The 24,722-nt window shown below is 42.9% G+C and overlaps 1 protein-coding gene and 1 long non-coding RNA gene across 3 annotated transcripts; one reads left to right on the top strand and one right to left on the bottom strand.

Annotated features, from left to right (window-relative positions):
• Positions 1-153: 153 nt before the first annotated feature.
• On the bottom strand, positions 154-8,663 carry LOC110984255 (uncharacterized). The gene is made up of 3 exons (XR_002598840.2): positions 7,704-8,663; positions 2,548-2,664; positions 154-1,745 (listed from the first exon to the last, which is right to left on the bottom strand). It is a non-coding gene; the product is annotated as an uncharacterized LOC110984255 (long non-coding RNA).
• Positions 8,664-14,149: 5,486 nt separating this feature from the next.
• LOC110984257 (immunomodulatory peroxidase-like) lies at positions 14,150-24,708 on the top strand. Of its 2 annotated transcripts, XM_022244249.2 has the most exons (11): positions 14,150-14,305; positions 14,950-15,086; positions 15,849-15,987; positions 18,076-18,272; positions 18,491-18,664; positions 19,045-19,281; positions 19,779-20,451; positions 20,636-20,806; positions 21,107-21,276; positions 21,712-21,841; positions 23,274-24,708. In XM_022244249.2, exons 1-11 carry the CDS (start codon positions 14,292-14,294, stop codon positions 23,428-23,430), a joined length of 2,199 nt encoding a protein of 732 aa, XP_022099941.2. In that variant the 5' UTR covers positions 14,150-14,291; the 3' UTR covers positions 23,431-24,708. The 2 variants fall into 2 exon arrangements, with proteins under 2 accessions (XP_022099941.2, XP_022099943.2); XM_022244251.2 differs by lacking the exon at positions 19,045-19,281.
• Positions 24,709-24,722: the final 14 nt, after the last annotated feature.

Here is a 24,722-nt window from a genome sequence, read left to right as displayed (position 1 = left end):
TTTATCTTGAAGAAAGAGAAAAACGTTGAATAGGGATTCTTTAACACATCCGAGACAATTTGGTCACAACGCACTGAAATTGTGGTAGTTGCCTCCACGGAATCACCCCACTGCAGACCACGCCCTCAAAAAGGATACTTCCCCCACAAAACATACTGAGAAGTCTTCCTAGGAAGGCCCCGTCTGATTTATTTTTAAAAGAAACAGACATTTAATCATGAGATCATTAACTGCAAATAGATTTGAACCTCTTTGGTCACAAGATGCCTAACTGTGTTAAAAACTGACACAGGTGCTTCCTCGGAGGGTTCCCTTTACATCTTCCTGTTCTTAAAGGTTTGTTGAGTATTAAAGTTTTATGTTCATTGGCCTTCTTTATTTATCTGATGAGTCTCACAAGTGACAGTGATCCTTAATTCTGTTTGCCCCCTACTATACATGTACTGCTAGAGACTTGTCATGCCAGAGTCATGCTCTAATAGAAGTGCGCCTTTCAGTCCTTTATGTTCAGATGGAACATGAGGTATTAATTCACAGGATCACGCTTAAGCTCTTCGTAGGTGTCTTTTTAGATCAATGTACAAATGGACAGCCTGTTCTGGGGTATTGGGGCCCTGCGGCCAGCGGCTTTCATCAGTAAACATGCAAACTAGAAGAGGTCCTCATCGCAAGGGTAGTTGTCTTTGAAGAGGGATTCCTCCTTACCCACATCCACTCTACCCTGATTCACTGGTTTCAGGCTGTCTGGGGTATTGCACAACTGTGGAAGCTCAAACGTGGTCACAGCTCCGCTATTTTGTCCAGATCATCCTATCTTTACAGGAAGTAACCTTGAATAAACAATTTATTTGAATCCTTTGCGCCGAAGAAAAGTTGATGAACTCTTAATCTTCGTAAGACAAAAATGACTTTGGCTGACATTTACATCGAAAAATGGATTGACCAATAATGTATCATTCTCATGAATGTGAATCAAATCAGCCCTTTGTCCAAACTGTCTCCCAAAGAAGTAACCGTCATCCTTTATGCATCGAAATAAAGTCACCCAAAACAGAACTCGGTGTATTCTTTCTTCAGTTGTTTTTACCAACACTAGATGCATTGGTCAGCAGTACTCTTCCCAGTAATGAAGCTGTACCTACGTCCACCGCTAGACCGATCCCCATCGACCCTAAGGAATCTTTGAAAATTAAGTACATGTCCATTCTCCGTCTTAAGATCAGTCCTAAAGACAGGCAGTCGCCATAATGTTTAGATGGCATTGAATGAAAAAGCCCCCAATAAATTGAGGGTCATTCGAAGTGATGTTTGTTTCCAACAATTATTTTTTCGAGAGAAACCATCAATACACCCACTGATGCCCATTCCGTATGGCATGAGTTTGTCATAATTATGAGTCTATGTGCCAAATAAAGTTTGGTCGTCGCCCACTGTATCTGCGACGCACCAGCCGGCACCTTTTGCTAAGTGTAACAATATCCGCACTCTATGTCTACAACGTCTACCTACAACGAAACCCTCCTGAAGTAATCTAAGATGAATAAACCTTTCTTGAAGGAACCTTACAATATCCGCTTAGTCAGATTAATTCTTCCGACGATACAGTCCAATATGCCTCAGGCTTTCGTTGTAGGGTGCGCTCACTCCATAGCATGCATGGACTGTTGCTAAAGTTGCAGCAACTTGAAGATGGGTGCAGCCGAGTCTGAAGTAACGCGTGATCTGGCCGTCAATGTTCATGATGCCTAAAACAGCAAAAAAAATGTAGATCAACATTTCATTAAGTTCGTGCATTACGATGTAAATGTAAGTTCTATATTTGCAATACTTTCAGAGTTGCGCACACGTCTTTCTACAAAATTGCATGCAACTATAGTAACACTTTCAATGGACTCTCCGTCCTGTAATACGCCTATCTGGACTACATACAATTTCAATGTAACCACGTTAATCGGAAGAGCATTGAAATCTACACAATTACATCTTTTGAAAACTTTTGCATTTTTTGGCTTGCTACACACGCGTGAGAACTGAGTTTATGCATCACGTATTGAAGCCCTACAATTGAGCAGTTTGGGTTCTAGTTTTTATTCCAGTGGCACACATGTTCTTTTAAAATGTTTTACAATCTCCGACCAAGAAACACGGGTAATAAAAACCAACGGTACAGAGAGAAAATGGCGAGTATAAAAACAAACGGAAGAGCCACCAACGAGGCTAATAAGCGGGGAATGACATTGAAAAACGCAAGTTTCACCAGGCCAATTACAAGACGGGAGGAAATTCAAGTACGGATATCACTGCGTCATTTTCCCGAGAACATCTTCTTTTCAACTGAATGGTTGAAATAGCCCGTGTAAACAATCCACAAGATTGGGGAATTTCAGGGGCCCTGCAAGAGGAGGTAGGATGGAAGGGATGGTTGATGTAGAAATATTAACGCAAAACGTTTCATAGTACACCAGGTAATCAAAATTTTCTACAAAAAAGTATTACATATTTTGATAAAGGCATGCTTTAGTTACCGAAGACATGTTTTAAACTCACCTAAAGGTGGGAGAAGAAGCCTGGCATGGCATTGGTATAGCCTTCCCGTCTAGGTAAACTGCTTCAGTTGTTGCACGTTTCGGGGGGGAGTATGGCGATATAACGCAAAAGATTGCCCTATAACGCAATAGTATAGTGTTATAACGCAATAATACAGCAATAAAACGCCATAGTACGGCGTTATAATGCAAAAGTAAGCCATAAAATGCAATAGTACGGTGCTACAACGCTATAGTGCCGCATTATAGAGCGTTATAGAGTTAAAGCGATATAACGCATTAATTAGTACAACGTTGTAACGCTATATAGTACAGCGATATAACGCCTTACGGCGATATAACGCAACAGAACAGCGATATAACGCTATAGTACAGCGATATAACGCTATAGTACGGCGATGTAACGCCGAAAGGAAACAGGTCATGCGCAACGAATAGGCAAATACGAGCCACCGTAAGAGGAAGTTTAGCATAGCGTTCGTAGCCTTCCCGTCTTGATAAACTGCTTTGGTTGTCAGCTTTATGGCGATATAACGCAGTAGTGTGGAGATATCTACAACGCAAGAGTACGTGGTATAACGCAATAGTACGGCGTTATAACGCTAAAGTATGGCGATATAACGCCATAAATATGGCAATACAACGCAACAGTACAGCGTTATAACGCTATAGTACGGCCACATAAAGCCGAAAAAAGGGTCATGCGCAACATCATGAGCCACCGTACTACCTTACCGCTTTATACCCGTAACCGTCGTGTTACGGCACGCCAGAGTTTACGAAATTCAATGCGTTGGGTATATACTTGCGCTGTTCGCAATCTTTTGCGTATGAGCAATATTTGACAAATTTGTAATGCTCATAATGTATATGCGATATTGAACATTATAATGCATTGTTCCATATCTGCCGTCGCCCGTCGCATTTTGCTTTTTGTTGTGGCCCAATTCTGCCATTTACCAGTTCCAAACATGCCATTTTCCGTCGTGCGTCGTCCGTCGTGCGTCGTCCGTCGTGCATCGCCCGTCACCCGTCGTGCGTCGTCCGTCGTGCGTCGCCCGTCGTGTGTCGCCCGTCGTGCGTCTCCCATCAAATGGGCTGCATAGGACATGCAAAAGCCGTTGTTTAACAAATGACAATGTGATGATTCCATTCACTTCTAAAGATCTTTTCCGAATAAGGCAAGTACAAATCCCACCTGCAAAGCATATACTAGTCACATAATTAATTCCAATAATGCTAGACTACCCCTGCCCCTTGACAAGAAAATATCGCCTCTCTGAGAATTCAACCAAGTGTTTTGGGGGGAAAAACATTTTCAGCAAAAATTGTTCTGGCCAACTTATCCACAGTGTTATTTCAATTTGCATGCTGTAAAAATGTGCCGACTTGTTTTCATCAAATTCCAGGAAGAAATCTGCCCGCCGATACAGATATTCTATCTTGTCCGAGGCTCTCAATTTCACCTTGAAATCTAGAAATACATGCTGTAAAAATGTGCCGACTTGTTTTCATCAAATTCCAGGAAGAAATCTGCCCGCCGATACAGATATTCTATCTTGTCCGAGGCTCTCAATTTCACCTTGAAATCTAGAAATACTAGACGTGCTGTGGATAACAAACTGTTTATTAAATGTATTGTTAAGGGGCAATTACCACTTGGTTTAAGATTCAGAAAATATGACGTGTTGGTTTTTGTGGGTGTGTATGCCATGGTGGATAGACCAATGAGAACAGGTTGTCCAGCACATCAGCATTATTTATGGGGCTAACAGGTAACGTTACTGTTTAAAAGACTTGTGTGAGCCAACCTGCAACTAAAGTCATGTCTAATTTGGAGTATACAGCAGATTTCATCATAGGTATACCCGCCCTCAAAATAATGTTGAATCAGTTCGTCTCTTATGAAAACTATTGGGAATCAAACATTGTAAATAATCTATTATTTACATTCCGTTCTGTGGGATATGATGCAGGGACAGACAGAAATATCACATAGGCTATAGACCTAAAGTCTGGCTGTTAACGAGTAAAGTTACGTCTAGAGTAACTAAGTTATCGAGAAAAACAATCTACCGTAACAAAAATCTATTTTGTTGATTTATTTATGTAACCAAAATGGTGTTATTTCATATACACGTTACTTAGCCGATGTCAGGATATTATTTCTTCTTTCAATTGGAGTTTGGCGCAACTGCAAAAACGAATACATGTACATCTTCTAGTTCTATTGCTAGAATGAGAGTCAGGCATGGTGGATCGATCGAACAAGGACATGTACATGTGAAACGATGAAGGGTCAAAGTTAAAAATACCACTGCGCAATCATGACAAAAAAAACCACGGGCGACGGGCGACGGACGACGCACGACGGGCGACGGGCAACGCACGACGGGCGACGCACGACGGACGACGGGCGACGCACGACGGACGACGCACGACGGACGACGCACGACGGCAGATATGGAATTCCATATTAGGCCTACACAGCTCGCAATGCTAATGTAGCGGTCCGGCCCCTGGCTGATCACTCGGGGGCGGCGGTCCGTCCGCCACTGAAGGGGGAATTGGAAGCCAGGCAGACAAAAAGAAAGTTCAGGAGGCACTGAAAGACTAGGGTGTTCAAGCTGACTAAATTTCTTTTTATAATCACAACTGCTTGGACAATTAAACCGGTGCTAATCTACGTGATTCCCGGCCGAGCCATCACAGCGTCCATCCACACAGATGTCTCGCACAGCACACCCCTGCTCTCGCGAAAAAACCTTGGTAACCCGCCCAACTTCAGTGCCGCCAAATATTATCACATTGTAAGCCACTTCCGGCCGACAGGCAAGACTTACAGAAAATACTTGTACTGTACATGTACATTCTGTGCACCCACGCGGGCCTAACCACGCCTTCAAGACGTGCACAAGGTTCAAAGGTCACACAATTCGCTAAATGAGATGGGGAATTCCCAGATCCCTACACTAATTTACCTAGATGTTGAATTCTAGGCCGCCCCTGGTGTTGGAATGGTAGGTCCATCCTCCAGTGTTAAATGATGAGTTACCGAGTACATGCCCCCATGATTGAGTCGAACACCGGACATGCAGTCAAATATTTATTTTAATTGATGACTCATGCGTCTCATCTCAACACTCGAGAATTCTTTTACACATCAACGCAACCCCCAATGTGGTGGCTCAGACAGTAATGGCAATGAGTTCTGAAGTTAAGTTTGCCGGTGATGGTCTAACCACGTCAAGCCCAAAAAAAATTACCCGAGCTGGGCATTTCTCAGTTCACAAAAAAGGTACCGCACACCAGAAAGTTCTAAAACATTAAATGCTGCTATGTGCACACAAAGTCCCTGTACGTGTAGCAGTTTATGTAATGTTAACGCCCACGACTCTGTGTGTGACCCGCGTTCGACCCCAAGCCACAGCGAATGACCTCGGTGTAGTGGTGTTGTGTCCTTATAGCGCCTTCCTGAGACTTGGGTGGATAAGTCTCCGCCATGTTGCATTAAACGTTGTTTTATTGATGACTTACAATTTGCTATCCATCCCTGGTCACTACCGGTACATATTGGCAACGAAGATTCGACATGGCCCACCTTACTGCACCTCCGCCATTCCTTTCAACTCCAGGTAACCTTCCAATTCTTCCGAAACAGTGGAGAAGTCTGTTCGAGACAGTTATGTTTACGTTACGCGCACGATATCTGTACGTGTGGCGGATGATGTAATGGTACCCGCGTTTGACCTCAAGCCACAATAAATAAATAGTCGTGAATATTCTCTTTGTATGTGCGGGAAAGCTGACGGTATTCTCAGAACGAGTTTTCTTGTAAGATAAAGTAATGCTAAAAGGTATAATCTTAAGAACCTTACGTAATAAGAGAAATCTCTGGGAGAATTGAAGACTATAAAATCGGGAAAAAAAACACGAACACACACCGCAAGAGAGATTTTGGAAGGCAATTCGACCATACGCAGGCTGTGAAATGTCTTCGACTTGCTGACTTCTGCACCATTTCAACCTATGGTGACGAGTCGTCTGTGGAGCGACACTTGTAAGAAAAGTTCATCCAGACAAGTGAAGTGCAGAGCTGTATTTTGTTCCGGAAGAGACAGTTTGTGAACTGAATCCAGTTCCAGTTTGTGGGATCATCAAGTTCCCGTATTTGCGACGGTCATCGCACCCTCGCCGTTTCGTCTCGAGCCCGTTACTCTTATTGGAAGTGGTCTTCGTCTCCGTGACAGCTTATTGTTGCACCGTCAAGGACTGAACTATTTTTCGCCCTCTGTGGAGACCAGCGTTTTTCACAGTTTTTCTTTGTTAGTATTTTCTAAGTGTAATACTTTCATTGAATCATACTGGTTTAATTGTTCCTTATATCAGTGTGATCTTGATTCCTTTGGTGCATCGGAGAAAATGCAAGCTTTGGAATTATTACTGTTGATAAATAGTTCGGAGTTTTTCGGATCGTAGCAAGACTTGTATTGTTGCATCTGGCGCGGATACGTACACCGATGAGCGCCGATGCGCCATTCTATTTCTTTGCTTAGGGCCAGAAGGGCAGCGCATATACATGTACGCAACATTTCCGCCTGCTCACACATTAGGTCGGATGGTACGAATACAAAGCCACCTGAGAGTGCTTCCAACCCCTTCTTACAGTGACACTTTGGTGCATTTTCAGCCTGCAGCGAACAAAGTCGCCGAACGTTATCGTTTTCTACTAAGGTTAAGACTATCACAGTTGACCACTTAGACTCTGGCTCGGAGGATGAAGTTCAAATCCTCACCATTGGTTCTCCCCGAAGCCCGTAATCTGACCTGTGACATTCTGCCAGGCCAAGATGCGCGCCTGTCATTAATCTTTGATACGAGTCTCCAGTTTTTTCTTGCCAGTGTCAGTCTTTGACAAGTATTTGTGAAGCACTGCAGCCTTCACCCATAAAACTATACCAGGCAAGATATGGGACGAAGGGGTACACCCTTACCTGTCCAATCCCAATACACACTCTAGACGATTATTACTTAACACATCCCCCAGAAGTCTGTAAAGAATTCCTGAGATTCCGATCAAACAATGACCAACACAAAGGCGGGGGGGGTTCTCGCCGTCCCATATCTTGCTTCGAATGTATAAAACTGACTACTTACCTACGTGAACCAATTACCGTGCTCGGGTACATCGGCACCATGGTTCGTCTTTCTGATAAAACTGATACTGTGGTGAAAGGAAATTTCTACATTGTGGACAACGGTGATCCAGTTCTTGAGTTTGATCTTATCCGGTCACTCCAGCTCACCTTGAATGGCTCGTCAGTTGTCCCCAGAACCTCCTGATCCCAATACATCTACATCATCTGTGAATGCTACCAAATATGTGGATTCCCTTTGCACTGAGTTTCCGAAGTTGTTTCTAAACAATATTGGCACTGCTCGTGGGTTCGCACACTGTGTCAAAGTCAAACCTGATGTTCCGCCAGTGCAACAATGGTTACGCAGACTACCCTTTGCAACTCGGGATAAGGTTTCCGTGGAACTGAAACGTCTAGAGAAAGCTGGCACCATAGAGCGTATTGATGAATGAGAATGGGTTTCGCCAATCATCGTTACCTACAAGAAATCAGGAGACATTCGCCTCCGTGTGGATCTTCGGCAAGTTAATCGCACTGTCGTCGTTGACACTTTCCCAATTCCAGACCTACAAGAACTCTTCGCAGAACTACGTAATGCAACAGTTTTCAGAACACTTGATCTCAATTTAGCTTATCATCAAATTGAGCTTTCAAAACAATCTCGCGACTACACTGCCTTCATTACCCACGAAGGACCGCTTCTCTTCCGACGGGTTTGCTTCGGTCTTGCTTCAGCACCAGCAGCATTCCAGAAACTGACGTCATCTGTACTTAGTGGGCTACCAGATGTGCAGGCCTACTTAAAGATGACATTGTTGTGTAGCCGAAACCATGCTGAACATGACAAACGTCCTGAAGCGCATTCACGGGATGTGGGAATGAGTCGTAATGCGGCCAGGTGTCAGTTCAATCTGTCGTCCCTTCGCTTCTCGGACATACTGCATCGTCACAAGGGCCCATGTTGATGCAACAAAGCACGTGACCCATCCTACTGACGCATCCACGACTGCGATCTTTCCCTATACTCGCTTCGTATTACGCCCGCTTTGTGCCCGACCTTCTCTACAGTAGTTGAACTTCTACGTGTCATGATCATTCGCAAAGGAGCTGATCGAGTTCGAGTGGTCTTCTGCTGCACTGCAAAGTTTTGAAACAAATAAGGAACTGATCGGTCGCTGCACTGCCTGTGACTGTGTCTACTGATGCATCATCCTACAAACTTGGTGCTGTCCTCATTCAGGTAGAGAAGGTCGCGAATATCCTGTTGCATTCGCATCTCGCATGTTGTTATCTGCAGAATACAACTATTCCGTAGGTGAGGAGGAAGCTCTCTCGTGTGTGTGTGGGCATGCGAGTTTCAGTACTTGGGGGGCGCCATTTCATCCTAAGGACAGATCACCAGCCCCTCACTTCAATGCTGTCCTCTCGTGGCTCCAGACACCAGTCAGTACGCATTTCACGCTCAATGAGCTGCACGTCTCATGCGCTTCAACTGCACTGTTGAATACTGTGCAGGTGTCCGTAATGCTGCTACGGACGCCATGTCACGACTTCCCATCGCTGCAACAGACTCATTTCAGGATAATGACGATGACATAATCATTCAGTCCTTGAATGTTCTGTTGGTAAACAGCACCACTAGTAAACATGACTTGCAGAAAGAGACCCGCATGAAGACACACCAAGGACTGTTCGGTGTAAAGAGCAATAACGTGATTGTTACTGGTGGCCAACGACGGATTGCATGGTCGAAGAGACAATCAGCAGTTGTTTGCCGTGCCAAACCAGTGACAAGACAGCTGGCTCTAGGAACACCCCTCTCCAGCTACTTCCATTACTGGAGGGTCCATGGCAGAAAACTGCACTTGACATAACTGGGCCTTTTGCTAATGCACCCCACGAGTGTCGCTACGTTAGCGTTTGATTGACTGCTACTGTAGGGATCTGGGGGTTTCCCCGGTGAGATAATTACTTTTGATGCGAATATGAACTCTGACCTGCCGGTCTCTGGCACGAGATCAATGCGTGAGTATGAGCGTCCCTTGCGCGTGCAGACTAAATTATCTCTAAGCCACGCCCTTCGGCTGGAAGTTGCTTACATTGTATTACATTTTGGCGGGACCTGAGAAGTTTCTGGGCTTTTCTCAGTGACAGTCCCACGCTTGAGACCTGCACCTTGGTGAGCTGGCATTCACAGCATCATGGCTCCTTGTCGGATAACCTAAGCCCTAAATTTCCGTTGGCTTTAGAGTTCATACCAATTTAGGCAATCTTTTAGACGTCATGGTGAGAGAATTCATGATTGTACAGAGACATTTCGTAGTGTGAATTTGTAATGGACATAGCGAATGTAACGTTTACTACTACGTACATGTAAGCCACCACTCAGTAACAGTACGTCCTCTGTCTTTCTTTAGGGCTTTTTTCTTGGCTTCTTTTTGGTTACAATTTCATTGCTTATTGACACCTGGGAATAAATCGAAGGGAATCAAGCCACAGTCGCCTTGAGTCCATTTTTTTGCCTGGCTTTGCGCCTTCTACCCCCCTTAATTGGCGGACGGATCTCCACCCTCCTGACAACTGCAGAAGGACTGGACCGCTACACTACAGTAAATGGCCTGTGGCCTCGAGGTCCCGTTCGCTTAACAAGTTACCACAGTCATCAACATGCTCTCGTCAGTCTTTGCTCGTGAAGGTTTGCCTCATGAACTTGTTACCGACAAGGGAACTCAGTTTGTGTCTGCTGATTTGGAAAACAACACTCAGAATTTCAGAATAAAATACAGGAAATCCTCACTCTACTTCCCAAGAGTGAGTGGTGAGGTAGATCGTTGGAACAGAGTCCTCAAACAAACGCTGCAATTTGCGACGCTATAACACACCTTATAGAAACATGCCACCATCGACTTATTGCTATACATAGCCTTTGATCAAGGCGCCCGCGGCGAAATGGATAGTCAAGATCACACGACGAACCGCATGCAAGCCCCCGACATTAACCATGCACGCGCATGCAGTAGCCGTGCTGTGTGTGTCGTGGACTGTGCGCGGGCGTGCGGGTCGTCATGTAGTCTTTCGTTGTGCGTTGGTTTCGTGTTAAGACTAGTCTCCTCCAGCTCCTAGGCCTCGCTCTTGAGCGACTATCCATCTCGCCACGGGCGCCTTGATCAGAGAAAAAACTATGCCAAACCTCACCAGACTACAGGGAGATCCCCGTCTGAATTGTTGCATGGTCGCAAAATGGTCACATAGAGGAACATTCGCGGTGATACCCCTTAACGCGCCGATGATTCTTTGGTTCGCAAACGGGTCGCGCATAAACAGGAACGATCGTGTAAGACGACTAATCGCAACCGTGATGCAAAGTTGCCGAAACTTCGTGTGGGTGATTATGGTCGCGTAAAAACACCTATTGATCTTCAGTCAAAGAGCGCACGGAAATTTTCTGATCCTCAGAACATTGTGAAATCCAAGGGACCATTCACATACATGCTGGAAGACGGTCATGTTTGGAACGCATCCAAGTTGAGTGCATGTCTAGCCACCCTCATGACACCTACTGGACAATCACAGCCAGCATGCCAACTTGCAGTCTGTTGCGAACCAGCCTGTTCCTACGCAACATTCAACCAGAACACGCACCCCCGCCAGTCTGGACTAGGGACTATCATATGTGAGGTCATTGAATTCTTGAACACTTAGCTTTGACTTAATTTTCTAATCATTTCTTGGAACGCAGTCCAATATTTAGATATTTCTACAGCATATTTTATTTGGAAATCTGGAAATTTTCATGGACTCAAAGAACTCTTTTAATCTGCTCAATTTCAATGCAGGCAGCAAGTTTTGACTTCAAATTGTATAAGTTTATGGTCCCCATTACCTTCTAAAATTGTTACATTGACAATCACAATGCATGCACACTTCCATTACAGAATTGCCAATCAAGAACAAAGATTTTACTTTTGTGCCATTTTACTCATTTGACTCACACTTGAAAACAGTTGTATGGATCCAGCTAAGAAGGGGGAGATGTTGTGTAGTTATAGCGCCCTCCTAGGGCTTGGGTGGTTAAGTCTCCGCCATATTGCAATAAACGTTGTTATGGGTACACCCATGCAAAAAGGCTAGAAATGTGTCTGCCGAGCTCATAAATAAAAGTTATATACTCAAAATATTCTATATTAGAGGGTCCTAGAGCCATGGATCTGGGTAATTTAAGAAATGTGGCACTGAACCTCTTGGCCTGACTCAGGGCTTCCAATTCTGAGCAATTTGGATCCAATCGGGTCCAAAGGTGACACTATTTGAGCCATTTTGCAGAGGGATGCATTTTCAAAATGGCTACTTTTCCGGGCAGTGAAATTTCCTTCGTTTAAGGGGTGGTCTCCTTTGGGTGAGAATTTCTCATAAAGTCATTTGTCAACCCACTAAAAATTGAAAGGAAAATGAAAGAGGACATGTGGAACATCATTTTTCTGTGCAGTCTGAACACCTGTGAGAGTTGTATTTTTAAAATATTTTTGTAGTGTGGAGATTTATCACGGCTGTCTATGGGAATTTATTTGTAGTGGTGCACCCTTATTGTTGACTTGCAATTTGCTGTCCATCCGCGGTCGCTACAGATCGTGAGTACTCTCGTTATGCGTCCGGGAAATTTCCTGTAAGCTCGCGATATTTCGAGTTATCATGGTGTATAGTCCAGATGTTTCTTGAAAGATTAAGTAATGCTAAAAAGTCTTTTTTAAGAAACTTACGTAACGAGAAGAAATTTCTTGAAGAATTGCAGACTATGAAATACAGGCTCTGGCAAAGAAGGATAGGAGAGACAGAGAGAGACACACATCTCAAGAGAGATTTTGGAAAGCAATTCTGAACACGGGCTGTGAGAAGTATTTAACTTGACCTCTGCACCATTTTCAACCCGTGGTGGAGGTCGAGTCGTCTGTGGAGCGAGCGACACTTCTAAGAAAAGTTCATCCAGACTAAGTGAAGTGCAGAACTGAATCCAGTTCCAGTTTGTGGGATCATCAAGTTCCCGTATTTGCGACGGTCATCACGCCCTCGCCGTTTCGTCTCGAGCCATGTCATTTTTTATATTCGACGTGGTCGTTGTACCGTCGCAGGTAATTTTGCACCGTCAAGGACTGAACTATTTCGCTATCTGTGGACAGGTGGAGTCCAGTGTTCACACTGTAGGGCCTGTCAAGCTCTCGTCCGTAAGAATATCTTTTTTGTTATACAAGATATGTTTTTTATCGTTGTGAACCCGTTCCAATCCGCGTCTTCTTTGTTATCCTTGTTTTTTACTTGCTAAGTGTTATATTCTTATTAAATAATAACTGTTTATTTGTTCCTTGTATCAGTGTGATCTTCCTTGATTTGTTTTGTTTGTTTGTTTTTCTTTTTTGTTGCATTGGAGAGAATTCAAGCTTTGGAATAAATACTATTCTTAAATAGTTTGGAGTTTTTTCGGATCGTAATAACAGGCGTGGTCATGAAGCCGTGGCTAAACATTAGTGCCCGCCATTCATAAAAACGCACACTGTAATTACCCTCAACCATTGTAACTACTGTAATCAGCATTCGTTGCCGAGAAACATTTCATACTAAAACTGAACACCAAATGGTAGGTGGCTAACGTAAAGGCTAACTTCCGCTTCTTCTTTTTACCAATGAAAAAATGTTGAACTGTAAGTGTGGTTCATTCTTAAAATAATGAATTCTCTTGAGAGAACTTAGCAAGGCACCAAGGAACATCTAGTGAAGCATGAACTGATTCAGAACATGACAACTTCGTGTAGCTGTTCCATTCCTGTCTGGGAAAGGAAAACTGCGACTTATAGATATGGACTTATTCTGGAATTATGATTCATTAAATAATAATGAATGTTTCAAATTCGTGCAATGGAAAGAATAATTTCATTATTTCATTCGGTGACGTATTAACTATTGCATCCCGGTTAGCTTTACCTCGCGGAAGGGAACATCCCGTCTGTCGCCTCATGAAATTATTCTCACGATTAGCTCCAGTAAAATTCATAATTTGTCCTTCATAATCAGGGCTCTCCATAAAAAAAATGAATATCGCACACTCAAGCAGAATTGATTCATTGCTGCTAGTTCCTTCCATACAGAAGGATCGTTGAGAGTTCTTGAATGAGGGTCGCATGCCGCATCTACCCTCTTGATATATTTTACCCGTACCACAGCATATGGTTAGCCGTAAGGTGTGTGACGGCACTTCGTATAATCTGTTGCTAGATTCCTATCAAAAATACAGAGGGGTTCACTCTTTTTAAAAATATTTTAGAAATGGAGCAAAGAGTAATTCTTTCTTCGTTTATGATGTAAAGAGCAATTTTTGTTTGTTTTGTGAAGCAAACACCCTGTTGAGGCCGATAATTATGTTCCCGTAGAAAATGTTGTTATGGATAACAATCGACCACCCCTCCAATATGGAATCACCTCACTATGTAATCATTTTTCCCTGTGCTTCGAGTGCAAAACGCGGTGACAAATAAGTTCGTCTTGAAGCCGTCCATGTAGTATATAGCTTGGAGTTTTACTTGGACAAATTATCTCGACTGAAGAACTCTTGGCTGCCATGCATGCAAATAGGTAAGTCAAGCAAAAGGTTCCGGAAATTAAGTAGCCATCAAAGTAATTACCATTTACAAAAAGATTTCGCAGGGTCATCCTCCTATCCAGTTTTATGTTATCTATGAGCAGTGGTGTAGGAAGAACATTTCCTTTGATGGATGTCTACCCCCTGCCTTCTTCAAAATGTTAAAAATGATAAGAAAATAATTTATTTTCGGTTTCCCGTTAAAAACGTATTCACCCTGGGTGGCCCTTCCACAAAAGGTTTTGCCCATTCACGCGGCTCTGTCTGAGCTACACTCCACAGCTTATCCAGATCCACTGGTCGATGTCAAGAGGGCGTATTGGGCTCGTTCCATTTTTCTGCAACTCATTTTGATTTACCGTCCTTGCACTCCCAGGCATCTAATTGTGTACACGTGGATCTAATGGTTTAAGATCAAATATCAGGCACATTTGCGAGAGTTACTTGGTGTGATATCAACGAAGAGTTAAAGTCTCTGTGTAAACCAGTTTGACGAAAAGATTTTTGAAATTATAATCTGCCCAAATCATGGTATAATACGTTAGCTGTCAATTCGTCATGACACTCAAGAAATTTTAACTGTCTGTGAAAGTTCGAGGGTACCTTGTGCAGCTGCAGTTATTCGTTATTTTAACAGGATGATCCTAGCGGTCTTAATTTTCGTGACGTCATGCCAGGCGGAAATGTTGAATGACACACAGCTGGTATGTTACCTGGAAGATCTCATCACGAGTGAAGATTGGACAAACCTGGAACCTACCGTTATCGATAAAGGTGCGTCAAACATAAAATGTATTTGGGGCGATACCTTGGTGCATCTTCCAAGATGAAATATCTCCTTTGAAGTGGTTTCATTCTTTCCATTCAAAGCACCCAGCGACCATGTTCTTTTCATACAGTGTCAGTTCAGTCGTTATCACCCAATCGGAGTCAGTGATCAAAGGCGTAGATCCTTTTTCGGTGGTGAGGTTGGTTACGCAGTGCCATTGTATTAATTTACCCGCCTCGAGCAGGAGCAACCCACATCAGTTGAAAAGAGGCACTCTATGGTTGAGAGTGTTCAATTTGTTGATATGCGACCGTAACGCATGCATTCACAAAGTCGTTCGTGAACTAGCAGAGTTCAATTCTGACCGAAGGACCCTCCGTTGCCAAGAAAACTGCGCACTGTCTTGGTCTAGCCAGAGGCTTATACCCCAAAATGCAGATTTTGCCGTCTGCACCATGTATGCACTACTTGTGGCATGTTTTCATCTTCGGGCGGCGTAAGTAATGTATATAGGACTACTGCAAGCAATTTTCTGATTTTGATGTCATTTTACCATTTCTAGACTCAAACCTACACCCTTGGTTTGAGTCCAGGAAGACAAACTGGCAAAGAAACAATTATCACATCCATGATTTATTTGTTAAAAACAACGCTGAGTGGGATTTCCAATTTGTTGTTACATGACATTCACATTCCATTGTTGAAAAACTTCATCGCTGAGCTCAATTAACTTGATGTACATTCACATTTTGCATTAATGATACAAGGTGCAACTAAGGTAACATTGGAGAGTAGCAGAGATCCTGTCGAGGTCCTTGGTCAGTTCAAGAGTGTCCAGTCCGTCTCAGTAGGTGAAGCAAACCTGCTGACCTTCTTGGAATCTGACGACGCAGACTTCATAACCAGGTTCAGTTACAACTACCTGCATTATGTTGCAAAATGCTTGAATAAATCCATATCTTCTATTTAGCGCGTTGTCGATCAAAAATATACTGCTCTGATAAATGTGCAGCTAATATAAAACGTCCCAATGCACGGTCAAAAGAAAAAAGTTTGTATCAAATAACGAATGTTTCACTGTCGTGTAAAAGAGAGAACGATTTCCGTCTTCATATGATAAATTCAAATCGGCTTTACCTTTTGGAGCCAAACATTCCAGCTCTCCCACCCAATGCACTTAAACCACTTCCTGCCGAGTGACCCGTTTTCGAGGAAGGGAGCCGGGGAGCTCGAAACCGGGACAAAAGAACTGGGCCTTGCAACAAAAGACCGTGCTCGGCACAAAAGACCAGGCAGCTGGAAATTACCGACATTTTTTACTCTCAATAGTGGAGACAATCCAGCCTTGTTTTGAAATAGTTTACCACAGTTTGGGGCATTTAGAGCGAGCGGATTAGCACTGGGGACAAAAGCGCTCCACCGCCACAGCGATGAGCCACACAGCACCGCTGCACGCAAATCTGACCTCTATTGAAAACAGGTCAGCATCGCACTGTTCCGGTTTTGGGAGCAAAAGAATCTCACATAACACCGCACAATCTGGGATCTTTTTACAAGGCTGCCGGCCTGGCTGAAAAATTCGGGCGTCAATGAAGGCCGCCTGTCTGTTAGAGTAGTTCCCAAAGAATCCTTCCTGTATGTTGAAACGTCCATTAAATGAAATGATGAATTTGTGAAGAATTCTGAAAACTGAAAATCTTGAAAAACGCCCGTACGTGTGCACTGCATTTTTATAAGTACCCGCCAGCAAGTGGTTGATTAAAAATAATTTGTTTATGTATTTCACAAAGTGCCCGTGTCCCTTAGCTCGTGCTGGAGGTTTGTTGTTGTTTTGTTTTAATGGCGCTTTCAGCAACTCAGGCTATTTGCGCCAATAACTGTACGTTTATTCATACACTTTATTAATCAGCATCACATTACTGAGTTAGGAAGAAGGTCCAGTTTTAGAGGCAGGAGGAAACCGGAGTACCCGGAGAAAACCTGCGAGAGCGACTATTGACTGGAAACCAAATGCACTTAAAGCCTGGGCCAAGCCGGGACTCGAACCCGGGCCTCATTGGTGCAAAGCGAGGAAAGAGCCACCACGCTAACCCGCTCCCCCCTGCTGGAGGTTTATAGACAGGATGTCGTTTTATAAAGGAAACCGAAATTAATTTATCTATTTCTTGAATGTGACCAATAATTGTTGTAAATATAATCTATTTTAATACATAAAGTCCTCTTTCGTATGATACCAGTAAATCCAAATTTCCGTCACACATGACCGAGCATGCAGCGGTTAATGGATCGTGTTAGAAATGGCTTTCCACCAAATGCATCACAGATTTGCACAGCGTGAAACAGTATTAATTCAAAGTTAACCACAGTTAGGGGCTTATTCTTTAAGAAGCCTAACCACTGTGTCTTTCAACATGCCCCTCATTTCTTTCAACGCATACTTCTGCTTTTGTTCTCGCTTTTAAATGGTATTGTGCATTTTGGAGATTCAGTAAACATTATGTAATTCTGACAAAAAGCTATCACTGGATGGAATGAATTCAACACCAAAACAGCTACATTTATTTGGTGCAAACCATTTCTTACACGGTCCATTAAACCACTGCATGCTCAGTCATCTGTGACGGAAATTTGGATTTCAGGGTGTCATACAAAAGAGGGCGTCATAATGAAACAGGTGGTGGTTACCAACATTCATATTGCTGTCGCTTTCGGTATGCAAAGACATTGCACTTTACTGGCGTCGTATACCTGTTGTTGACTTTAATTAAAACAGTGTTTAAATACAACGATATTATTGCCAGAAGTGACCTTGTGAACTAATTACATTTACAATACTATATCTTACTCGCCGGGCAGAAATCCAGAATTATAGTGGTTTCCAACATGATGAATATTTATATGTCATTCTGGCAATTCTAATGAACTATCGGTCATGTTTACGAATTGCCAATTTGGAAAATCTTAAAACTTGAGTCTTTCATGTCATCTTTATAGGATTGACTCGGCAATGGCAAACAATCTTATCGATCAGGTGATTCACCGACTCCAACCAGCTACCGACTCCACTGTATGCAGTGATTCGACCCGACGATACAGGACGCCGGACGGTACCTGCAATAACCAGGAGCACCCGGAATGGGGGATGGCAAACCTGCCGCTAAGGAGATTCCTCCCGTCATCGTATGACGATGGTAAAAAAAAAAAACAGGCCCCAACAAAGAGTTGGAATTCATTATTAATTACAACGACTTCAGAAACAGAACAGTTGCTGCAGGCTATCTCACTTATACTAATGATACGATTCATGTTGCTCTCAATTAGTAACGACAGCTCAGTATAAGCCTGTGCTGTCTTTAGGACGCTTTTTACATTAAATATGCATTTACACTTTATAATTTTTTTTTCACAGACAAAAAAGCCCCACGTAAATCTTCTAGTGGTTACAACTTACCAAGTGCGAGGATGGTTTCCATTGGTGCGACTAATGAAGTCAGAGAACTGTTAGCCAGTGGGTATAGCGCTCTCAACGTCCATTTTGGTCAGCTGCTCAGCCATGACCTTAGCCAAGTCCCACAGATACCAGGTAGTCTTTAAAATGTCATCTTCCCTCTCGTTTCTAACTGCAAAAGAAAGAAAAAGAACACCTGCAACTCATGAGAGTGTATCACTATATCGCGCCTTTGTAGCAATTCTAGCACCAACTCTCCATAGCATTTATTTTATAAAAGTTTATGTGAGAGTAAAAAAAATTAAATGTTCCTTTGCAAGTTCAGGTTTAGTATAACAGTCAGATTGTGTCATGATCGTTTTTCGTTACTTCACTGGCTGTAGTTAACCACAACCGTTTCGGTCCGATTTGGCTTTAATTTGTGTCACGTAGTTTTAAAAGTGTTGCCTAAAAGACCCAGGAATAAAAATAGAAATTCAACAGAAACTTAGGCACAGACAATTTTTTCTCTCCAGGTAAATGCAGTGACTGTCAGATGTCCGACATCTGTTTTCCCATTCCGATTCCTACCAACGACCCAGTGTTCACTGATCAAAAGTGCTTTGACTTTTCACGGTCGGTTGGTACACCATCTCGATACGGAGACCAGCCATGGGCCTGTCAGCAGACCAACAGGATTACATCCTACCTGGATGCATCTTTCGTGTACGGGTCCAGTCTGAAGACCATGGATTCACTGAGGATACGCAGTGGTACCGAGCTTGTTCAAATTTGTCATCAAACATTTGCTCTTTGCGAGTACACGGTGTGACACATAACTTTGACGTTTTAGTGCACAGTGGATAGTCTGTTGAACCATTTTTATTCTGATCGTTACAGATCATTTGAAGCAAGATATGGGACGGAGAGAACCCCCCGCCTTTGTGTTGGTCATTGTTTGATCGGCATCTCAGGAATTCTTTATAGACTTCTAAGGGGGATGTGTTAGGTAACAATAGTCTAGAGTGTGTATAGGGATTGGACAGGTAAGGGGGTACCCCTCCGTCCCATATCTTACCTGGTATATTACAGATCGTAAGTTTTGTCTCAAATGTGGCGCAAACGGGACGAAATTTCTAGGGATTCATTCACTTTCAAGAGAGCACGGAAAACCAATCAACCGATAAGTTCTTTAAGTTGTTTGCCATAAAAGCATTTAAAGTCACATGCATGCAATTAATTTTGACGTATTATACTTTTGATCGTTTAGATCCTCAGGGTCTGCTACGCGTGACACCGAATCCTGACCCTTCCAAAATGGACTTGCTTCCCCCGGATAACGAGATTTCAAACTGTGCCGGACAAGACGCTCACATCACCTGCGGGAAATCAGGCGACTCAAGAACAGCCGAACAGGTTGGTCTCACTGCATTACACACAGTTTGGTTGAGGGAACACAACCGCATCGCCCGGGAGCTCTCTCGCATCAACTACCACTGGAACGGAGATCGTGTTTTCCACGAGGCGCGGAAGATCGTCGGTGCGGAATGGCAGCATATTGTCTATAACGAGTACCTTCCACTTCTCATCGGCAAGCGAGTTGCAAGGCTGTATGGGCTCGACGTGAACCTACAGACGGGTGCAGAGTATGCGTACGATGGCAGCGTGGACGCCACCATCCGCAATGGTTTTGCTACGGCCGCGTTTCGTCTTGGGCATAGTCAAATATCGGCCACCGTTTGGCGAGTGGACCAACATTTTGAGCGAGTCTTCAGCGACATCAAGACAAGAGAAGCCTTCTTCAATGCCACTCATATCTATGACACTCAGGGCGGCGGATCGGGTGCCATTTTGAGGGGAATGCTTGTTCAACCCTTAGATGGAGTGGATAGATTCTTCTCGTCTGCAGTGCGAAGCCATCTGTTTGAGGATCCGGTTAAAGGGTAATCACCTTTAATTTTAAATTGTACCGGGCCATTCACGGTAACATAAATGATCACGGGCTATTATATTTAAACCAACAGCTGCCAGAGCAAACCTTCTAAGAACTAATATCTCCACCACATAAATCTGCTAGTCTCATCTGTGGATAAGTAAGTAGGCAAATGATTTCTGTTTTCCTCGGAGGTTTGGTCTTGATCTCATCGCACTGAACATTCAGAGAGGTCGTGACCACGGGCTCCCTGGGTACGTTCGCTTCAGAGCGGAGGTGTGTGGATTTGGCCTAATCACCACTTGGGAGGATTTGGAGCACGCATTACCACGAAGAATTGCCAAACGTCTGAGAAGAATTTATAGGTAAAGGAAAACTAAAAGGGGCATGTAGGCCTATGTGGCAAGCAGTCTTAGTCCAAGATTGTTTTTTCTCCTTGTGCGAGCGAAGAACTGTTTTTCGCCTAAAGAGAGGGAGAGGGGGAAAGAAAAACAAGAAAAATGCACCGTACTATCAGTTCATCAGATGGTTTCATTTTTCAAAAAAATAAGTTTATTTTTACCTTATTTGTACCTTTGTAATTTCTTGTTTTATTTTTGCAAACTGACGCATGAATAACAACGTAATTCAATCTGAGTTAAGCATTTTGGTCTTGTGGGTGGTAGATCCGTAGAAGATATCGACCCCTTTGTCGGGCTCTTCGCCGAGCGTCATCTGCCAGGCGCGCTAGTAGGACCAACTCTCGCCTGCCTGCTCGCCAAACAGTTCAGCTACCTTAAGCAAGGGGACCGCTTCTGGTATGAAAATACAGAAGGGGAGCAGGCATTAACTAGTGGTAAGTCCACTGGTCGATTCTTACAATTAACAAAGAGGAATATTTTCGATGTTTCATATTTATGGGTAATCATTCTGTGTTGTTCAGGTTTATCAGCAACGAATGATAATTCAGAGTTGTTGATAAGATGCAAGACAATATCAATAACCTCTTTCATTTCTGCCCTTTTACAAGTCACTAGAATTCAAAGGATGGGATTGAACAGTTTTCCGCTGCTGATTATATCAACAGTATATAACGCATAGTTTAGATGAAAGCATCGACATTTCTCAAACGCTGCAAAGTGCGCTTTAATATAATAATGTGCCCATTCAGTTGAATTTTTCTACAGCTTCAGATTTGGCTTAAAATTGCCATAGGCCTACAACTAGATTTTGGTGGACAAAAAAAAGATTAGAATCGTACTCAACTCCTCACGGTATTCATGCTTTGCAGAACAGCGAGAGGAGATCCAAAAGTCGAGCATGGCCCGTGTGTTGTGTGATAATACGGATGATCTGCTGGAGATTCAACCCTGCGCATTCCTGATGCCCGATGACGATGAATTGTGGAGTATGTACCGAAGGTAAAAAGCAAAGACGTCAGATACGGTACTGTACATAAGTAAATTTGCATTATGGGAATTGTGTCTATCACACAAGCAAAAGGAACACAGAGAACTTCAAGTGCCGTCTGTGCGAAGCTATACTGACTTGCCTTCAACAAAATTCGCTCACATAATTCTGTCAATTACATGCGTGGAACAACGACACACACGTTTAGCAAGACAAAGCACTGAAAGGATTATTCACTTGTAGCCACCAAGAGAGAAACATCGATCTTCATGCGCTGGTCGAATTTCTCGTCATGCACAGATTCCAGTGCTGCCACCGAGCCTGTATTACAAGGGAGGAAAACAGTTTCTTCCCATTGCAAAAGCACTCCAGAAAGTCTGTCAGCGTAATGCTCTAATTTTATGCAACTTGTATGGGGATTTTTATGGGGACAGTAATTTGCCTTTGGGGTCAGGAGACGGTTGTTCAGAAGAAAGGTTTTAAGCAACCGATGTAGGATCTATTTGGCAGGATTTGGAACCTGAGTTGGAGGTTCTTAGGCTCCACAGAGGTTTGCCTTACATTTCTTTTCTGCTTGTCATTCTGTTACGTTTTGTGCTAGATTCATCAATACGACTGGGCACACTTCAGTCAATTCATGGTATTTGGTACGATTTAACTTTCTGGGGACAGATTTCGAGAAAAACCGTTCACGTAATAAGATGACGCTGTGTGAAAATCACGAGTCAGTTTACCAGACTAGATAATATTATTGCCCGCCAAATGCTGGTTCGTGTGCCAACGTTTTGCCCAATCACTCTAAACAGTTCATAAAGCGAGGTAATAGCGTCTCCGCCCACTCCTTGTATACAGCAGTGTACCTTTGGGGCGTGGTTTGGAGGGGTTGTTTATTTAGTTTTTTTTTCATTCTTTTGTTTTTGTTAGTTGTTATTTTACATTAGGAACAATTATGTAGAAGAAAGGCAATCAGTCCACAAAATAGTTTATTGCTAGAGAGAATTTCTAACTTAAGTCTTTTTGATGATCTCCAAACAGTCTTTGTTTCAAACTGCATACCAATTGCATAGTCACGCATTACAGGAGCGACTGCAAAATGTTGGTGTAACCAGGCTGCAAAATTGCTACTCGAACTATTCAAGTTACCTGAAAATGTGTCAAATATGTGTGGAATACCAAGTGATTGTCAACAGTGTTGACGAAAATCACGGCCATTTTGAAAGGAATGAAGCGAGACCTCCTTTTTCTAAATCACGAACACTAATCATGTTTTTCTTGGCCTAAATTCCACTGCGCATGGTGCACAAAGAGCGCTTTAATGAAGTTGGATTTGTTGGTATGGTGCACTACCGTGTGATATTCGTCTTTTAATTGAAGTGGAAGCAGAAAAAACCGCCTTTGCCGATTCTCATCAAGCATACTTCATTTTCTTTCTTTCATCTACAGGCAGAAATATGAATACGAATCCTTCGTCGAATATAGTAAATATCATCGCTATCCTGATCGCAACGGTCAACTGAGGAACTTCTCCAATCGAAGGGCAAACTGTGAAGACGAGTCCAGAATTCCAAGGATGGATCTAAACGCGTGGGCAGAACGCTAGGCAAAGAAAACTTGACACAGATTGCTGCTAACATAGAATCACTCAAAATTTTCTTCCCTGGTATATAGTTGTTTCCTTTTCAATTATTGTATTGTTTCGTTTTGCTTTTTGTTATTATTTTATTTGTCATCATCAAAAAGGACGATACAAAAATACACGAAGAGCACAAGACGACAGGAGCTGAAACAGTGAACCTAATCACTATTGCCGGCAGGCACACAGCCCCAAACGACTACTAACAACACAAAGGCATTACAAAAGATACAATAAAAATCAAAAAGATCGATATACTTCTATACAAAATGTTAAAGCCAAACCCAGCAGGGAGAAGCAGTTACAAATTAAAAAGGTCATTTAACAGAAAAAAGGGGTGAAAAACGCAATATGAAATTTTATGAATATGAATTATTCTGCCACAGCACTCTGCTGTTTAAGATATAAGCTATGTTCGAAAGAACTTAAAACTTCGTTTGGAAAAAATGTCAACTCAGAAATATTGCGCCAATCTAACGACTGACTTTGAAATGTATTAATTACACCAAATTCTTGTCGTTAAGCCAGAATTTGAGTTGCTCAAGAGTGGAAATAATTCTTAAAAGGTAGAAATAGGCCATTATGATGTAAGATCCTGCATGAATGTAATGCGTATTACAGGCGTACATCTTTATCACGAACATCGCCCCCTTATATGTAGTGTATATGGTTCCCCCCTTTCAATTTCCATGGCCAAGTCATCTGCCCCACCAGTCGGCACCCCCCCCATCTTTCCCCATCCCCCTTCTTCCCCAACAACACACGTACAACTTCTCCATTATCACTTAGTTATGGTTTCAATACAGTGCTTATTATTTGTTGGTTTGAAAGCTACATGAGATATTTGCATTTAGTAGATTATTCTGATGTTCATTCTGTACAGACGGCCAGCCTTTATTAAGATTAGCCATACTCAAGCGGTCACTGAAGGTTCAATGTGCAAAGCAGTCTCTCGGTTTTCTCTTTAAAGAAGTGTGGCTTTCGTCTGATACCTATTGTCACGTGAAACCTGATTCCAAATGATTTACACCTCGAGGATCAATTCGCTTATTGTGCTGGAGTTATTACCGGGTTATTTGCCTAAGTTGGTTTACACTGACGATTTCTCAAGTCGCCATTTATCTGTGATTTTTTGTCAGTATACTGCTGTGGTTATCGACCGTTATTGTATTTTGTTCTGGGCTGCAGGAATAGGTCGAGCCGTTAATAACAAAATAATAATAACAGCATAATGTTAGTACATGATGACCTGTGTAAGG

The sequence above is a fragment of the Acanthaster planci genome, linkage group LG16, assembly GCF_054643075.1.
Source record: "Acanthaster planci isolate LZ-2023a linkage group LG16, COTS_SCS, whole genome shotgun sequence".
Classification (NCBI taxonomy): Eukaryota; Metazoa; Echinodermata; class Asteroidea; order Valvatida; family Acanthasteridae; genus Acanthaster; species Acanthaster planci.
The sequence above is the reverse complement of the archived record's forward strand: the minus strand, read 5'-3'. Positions and strand labels throughout refer to the sequence as shown.